Source organism: Erinaceus europaeus, chromosome 5, assembly GCF_950295315.1.
Source record: "Erinaceus europaeus chromosome 5, mEriEur2.1, whole genome shotgun sequence".
Taxonomy (NCBI): Eukaryota; Metazoa; Chordata; class Mammalia; order Eulipotyphla; family Erinaceidae; genus Erinaceus; species Erinaceus europaeus.
This window is the reverse complement of record NC_080166.1, coordinates 39477843-39483842: the sequence shown is the minus strand read 5'-3', so window position 1 is coordinate 39483842 and position 6000 is coordinate 39477843. Positions and strand designations below refer to the sequence as shown.

The window sequence follows — 6000 nt, the reverse complement described above, 5'->3', positions numbered from 1 at the left end:
AACATGGGCATTGACAGGTTGATCCATACTCCCAGCCTGTCTCTCTCTTTCCCTAGTTGGGAAGGGCTCTGGGGAAGTGGAGCTCCAGGACACATTGGTGGGGTTGTCTGTCCAGGGAAGTCTGGTGGGCATCATGCTAGCATCTGGAACCTGGTGGTTGACAAGAGTTAACATACAAAGACAAAAAAAACTGTTGACCAGTCATGGACCTAAGGGCTGGAATAATGCAGATGAAGAGTTGGGGGTGGGGGTCCTCCATTTTGTACATATCTAGTAGGCATATTTTAGTTAAATTCAAAAGGGTCTGTGTCTATACTAGTTGTTGTTTTTTTTTTTTTCCTTTTACTCTTTGCCCCTGAGCCTGAAATCTGATATACCAGTGGATCCAAGTTATGTCTGGGGAGATGATGTCATGTCTGGAAAAAGGACCAGAAAGCTGGATCAGGGAAGAGAGTAGCTCCCTCATATGGGGAAGGGATATACATATTGTTGACTGTAAACCCCATCAATTTGATTTGATCTGGAGCCCATAATTAGCTTAGGAGCCTGTGTGACCACTAGTTTTTTTTGTTTTGTTTTGTTTTGTCTTATTTTTTTTTCCCTGAGCCTAAAATTGGATATTTAGGTGGATCCAAGTTATTGTCTGGGGAGATGATGTCATGTCAGTGCTCATGTTCAGCAGGGAAGCAATTACAGAAGCCAGACCTTCCACCTTCTGTACCCCATATGACCGTGGGTCTATACTTCCAGAGGGATAAAGAATAGGGAAACTATCAGGGGAGGGGATGGGATACTGAGTTCTGGAGTTCTGGTTGTGGGAATTGTATGTACGCCTCTTATACTATGGTTTTGTCAGTGTTTCCTTTTTATCAATAAAAAAGTAAAAATATAATAAAATTCATATTAGCAAATGTAATCTGTTCAGATACATCTTATAAGTCTTAATCAGTCCTGATATTTAGAAATCAACAAAGTATATTTTTAAAAAAAAAATCTTGCATGAAACTACAAAAACAACTAACAATTATGAGAAAGTGTGAAGTGAGATCACATCCTAATTTTGTATAAAGCTAATATATTAATAAATAAAATAATACTGATATAAAAGCAAGCACATAGATTAAAAAATGGAACAAAAATTCCTGAATAAGTACATAAATATATGTTCAACTAATATTTCATAAAGGTCTAAGAATATTAAATGTAGACAATCCCCTCAATAAATGTTGCAGGTAAACAGGATGTTCACATGTAACCCTGATCTTAAACCACTCACAAAAATTAGCTGAAAATAGATTAAAGGTCTAAAATAACATCAGAAACTATGAACTCTGGAAAAAACTATAGACAGTTTATCTCTGACACGATTTTTTGAGTAAGACATCAAAGTGCAAACAACTGAATAAAATATAAGTATAACCACATTAAACTAAAACACACACACAGAAAAAGAAGCGATAAACAAAATGAAACAATTTACAAAATGAGAACATATTTTAAGCTGTATATATGATAATGGGTTAATATTCAACAGATGTAAATAATTCAAACAATCCAATTAGAAAAAAATAAATATGCAAAGGACCTGAACAGACAAAGAACAAAAATAAAAACAAAAGTACAGGGATGACTTTATGTAGATGTAAAGGTACTGAACAGCCCTAACCACCAAGGAAATGTAAATCAAAACATTGAAAATACAATGAGTCCCCTCCTGCATACTGGAAGCTTCATGAGTTGTGAAGCAATACTGCAGGTGACTCTTTGTCTTTCCTGCTCCACTTCTTCTTCCTCTCTCAATTTCTCTGTTGTATCAAAAAATAAGTGAGTAAATAACATATTTTAAAAAAGAAATTTAAATAAGTTATCACCTTGCATCTATTCAAATGAATACCACCAAAAATATGAGATAACAAATGATGGAAAGATGTAAATTAAAAGGTTAGGTGGCAGTGTACCTGGTTGAGTGCACATGTTACAATGTGTGAGGACTTGGGTTCAAGGCCCCAGGCCCCATCTGCAGGGAGAAAGCTTTTCAAGTGGTGAAGCTATGTTGCAGGTGTCTCTCGGTCTCTCTCCCTCTCTATAACCCCCTTCCCTCTCGATTTCTTGCTTTCTCTATCCAATAAATAAAGATAATACAAAATTATTTAGGAAGATGTAAATTAAAAGAAACATTTGTGCTGTTATTAAATATATAAATTAGTACAGACACTGGAGAACAATAAAAGCACTATTTCCATAAAATTTAGCAATACTATTTCTGGGAACATACTTGAAAAAAAATTACATTAAGGAGATATGTGCACTCCTATGTTCATAGCAATAACTCAAGACATGAAAGTATGTTGGTCTGCTTTTAAATTCTGCTTCTAAGACCCCTTCTGTTTCATTGGTTTAATCCCCCCTGCTTAACACTGTATTCTATTTACATAACCACTGTTAACTAAGCATTACCCTGCTTCCAGGGCATTGGTTTAATCCTCATTGTTTTGCACACTTTTTCCTTCTTCCCACCCCCTATCCTATGTACATCCTCTTCTGACCTGACACTTCCGCCTCAGGATATATAAGGACAGAATTGTGATTAGAGATAGCTTAGATTGTGCTGCGTTCCACATGAATAAAGACTGAACTGCATACCACTCAGCCATGAATCCCTGGTCGTCTCTCTCTCCCACCTGCAAAGCTAGCTGGGCAAAAGTAGCTAAAATGTCTATCAGTGAATGACTAACTAAAGAAATTGTGGTCTATATTTTTTAATAAATTATATGTATTATAATATATTTTATTGAATGTTAAGGTATATGTGAAAATATTTAACAAAATTATATTTTAAAATATAGTTTACATATAAATAGGTAATTTTATTGGATTAAGATTGAATTCAGAATTTCTTCATGCATATGTGTAGATATAAAGCTATAAATTATAATATGTGTGCATATAAATATATGTATATATAGATATATAGGAAATACTGTCATTTGTGACAACATGGGTGGACTTTGAAAGTGAAAGGAGTCAGAGAAAGGTGAATACCATATAATTTCACTTACATGTAAAATTTAAAACCGAACAAAATATCAAACTCATAGACAAAAAAATCAGATTCATGGTTACCAGAGGCAGGGATTTAGGAGAGGTGATTGAACAAAGACTGTCAAGAGACACACAATTACAGTTATATGATAAATAAATACTAAGGATGCAATATATAATGACTATAGTTAGTATTTTCTGAAGCTTATGTTCAAAGTTAATTAAATTTTAAGAGTTCTCATCACAAGGAATATATTTTCCTTTTAATTTTTTGTCTCTATATGAGATGGATGCTAACTAGGGTGGTAATCACTTCACACATATGTAAATCAAATCATTATACTACATACTTGAGACTTGCACAGTATTAAATGCAAATACATCTAAAAAAAAAACAGAAAGAACACAATGTAGTACTTTACCTGGCCATCTCTTTCAAAAATCTTTCACCAAACCACTTTTCCATGAGTTTATATACCTCAATAGCCTTTTTTACTAAATTTCCAAGGAAGTGCAATGCTTTTGTCTTTATCAATTCAAGCCGAAACTGTGTAGCTACCTCTGTTTTAAAAGAGAAATAAAGAATATTATGTGCTATCTGTACTTTTGCAGCACAGGGGTAGCACTCATGTATGATTTCACCACTTCTGGACTGATCTTTTTAATTCTTTTATTTCATATAGGTAGACAGACACAAAGAGAGGGAGAGACAGACAGACAGACAGAGAATGTTATAATACAGGATTAGAGTTTCCCTTTAGGTATATATTTAATATACCAATGTAGACAACACCTTATATATCTAGTTAAGTCACTTGATGCCCTTGTTGTTTTATTGTAGTTATTCTTGTTGTTGTCTCCTTCTAGGTTGTGCTGGTACTTGAATCCATCCTCTGGCAAACTATAGCAAGAAACATGTCCTATTAGTTGAGATATCCTATGACTCTTAATTCAGTCATAAACCAATAATATTTTACTGTATGAAGCTTTAGGTATATTTTTAATATACCAATGTAGACAACACCTTATATATCTAGTTAGGTCACTTGATAAATTAAACCAAAATATTAATTGAGCTTTACACTTGCTGCATAATATGACAATGTACTCTGATAAATTATAATGGGAAAGCATATGTAATTTGAATTTTTTTAAATATTTATTTATTTAATCCCTTTTGTTGCCCTTGTTGTTTTATTGTAGTTATTCTTGTTGTCATCATTGTTGAATAGGACAGAGAGAAATGGGGTGTAACAGAGAGGGGGAGAGACCTGCAGACCTGCTTCACCGCTTGTGAAGTGACTCCCCTGCAGGTGGGGAGCCGGGGGCTCAAACCGGGATCCTTACGTGGTCCTTGCACTTTGCTCCACGAGCGCTTAACCCACTGTGCTACCGCCAGACTCCTAATTTGAATTTTCAAAAAGGGTAAATTACAAAGTCTTGTGATGATCTCTCTACTTTAGAATTTATAAAATGCATTATATTTCTCATTCTGAGTCTCAAACATAAAAGTTATACATCCTAGAACTGTTCATTCTCCTTGACATACAATAAGGTTTGGCCATTTTACCTCTAAAATCTTTGTAATCTTCCTTCTGTTCTTTTTCTACTGTCAGTGATCTAGTTTTAGCCACTGGTTTTGCTCTCATCAAAACAACTACAGTCATTTCAATTCCACTTGCTCTGAAGTCTTTTCCCTACCTCAGAATAACCTGCCTCAGCTGGGAGTACGGATAGACCTGTCAACGCCCATGTTCAGCAGGGAAGCAATTACAGAAGCCAGACCTTCCACCTTCTGCATCCCACAATGACCTTGGGGGGAGTGGAGAAGTAAAGGATACAAAACATCCTTAAAAATTATTGCTACTAGGTATTACTCAATGTGCCTTTTTTTTTTTTTTTTTTTTGGTTTCCCTATGGAGCTCAGTGCCTACATTATGCTGGGCCTGCTGTGGACTGTTTACCCAGTGGCTTATTTTCTCCTGAAAAGTATCATCATGTAGCTATTTCCAATTTCTACCTTCAAATTGCAGGGCAGCGAGATGCTCTTCCTTTATTTTGAGCTTTAGTTCATTTTTCTTTTCCATTTCAGCCATTTCCTCTGGTGATATCATTACAGGAGAGTAATCATTTATAGGTGGTGACTTTCCTGAAAGGGATTCAAAGAAACATGCTAAGTAAACTAACATAATGTATATACATACTACTAGGGCAAGATTAGTATGAAGTGAAATTTGTAGGGTTCTAAAGCTATAGTCATTAGGGAAAAAACCATGATCCTGACAATAGGGCTGGTTTCTTGAGAATTACCCATGAAGTATTTAGGCTGAACACATATAACCCTCTGCCCTCTAAAATCTGTGTAACACCCCGGGAAGATGAGCACAGAAAATGCACATATCTGTGATTATAGACTCTAAAGAAGAGCAGTTCAGAGTTTGGGGAGAGAAATATGCACACTCAATCTGTTGTGAGTGGCATAATTCATGCAAGGAAATCTCAATCAATAAATAAAGATATACTTCTAATATAAATATAGATACATAAAAATAACACCCATATGGGATATTTGTATGAGCAAAGTGTTTGTGAGATACTCATTAAAAATAAAGTCCAGAGAAAGCTGGATTAGGGCAGAGAATAGCTCCTAAACATGAGGAAGTTTATAAATACCATTAACTGTTTACGCCACAGATCTGATCTTAAGCCCATACATATTCATATTTATCACAAGCACCGGTGTAACTTCTGCATCCCAATCAGTCTGAGTTCATGACCACAGCTAGGAATATTCTCAGCTGCACCCATTTCAGGACCAGTCTTTCTACAGTGGCAAGTAGGATGAACCAGCCTCTTTTCAGAGAGTGGGGCAGTCCCTACCATTGCTGCTCTACAATGAGGAAAAAGTTCTGAAGAGGTTCACAAGAGACTTATGGTGACATTCCTGATGGAAGTAGT

At 35.4% G+C, this 6000-nt stretch overlaps 1 protein-coding gene across 1 annotated transcript in view; it reads right to left on the bottom strand.

Annotated features, from left to right (window-relative positions):
- SPEF2 (sperm flagellar 2) overlaps nt 1-6000 on the bottom strand; it is a 305327-nt gene that overhangs the window by 62574 nt on the left and 236753 nt on the right. The window contains exons 28-29 of the mRNA XM_060191863.1: nt 5063-5191; nt 3465-3603 (exon numbers count right to left, since the gene is read on the bottom strand). Coding sequence (XP_060047846.1) covers nt 3465-3603; nt 5063-5191 — 268 coding nt within the window. The remainder of the gene's footprint in view (nt 1-3464; nt 3604-5062; nt 5192-6000) is intronic.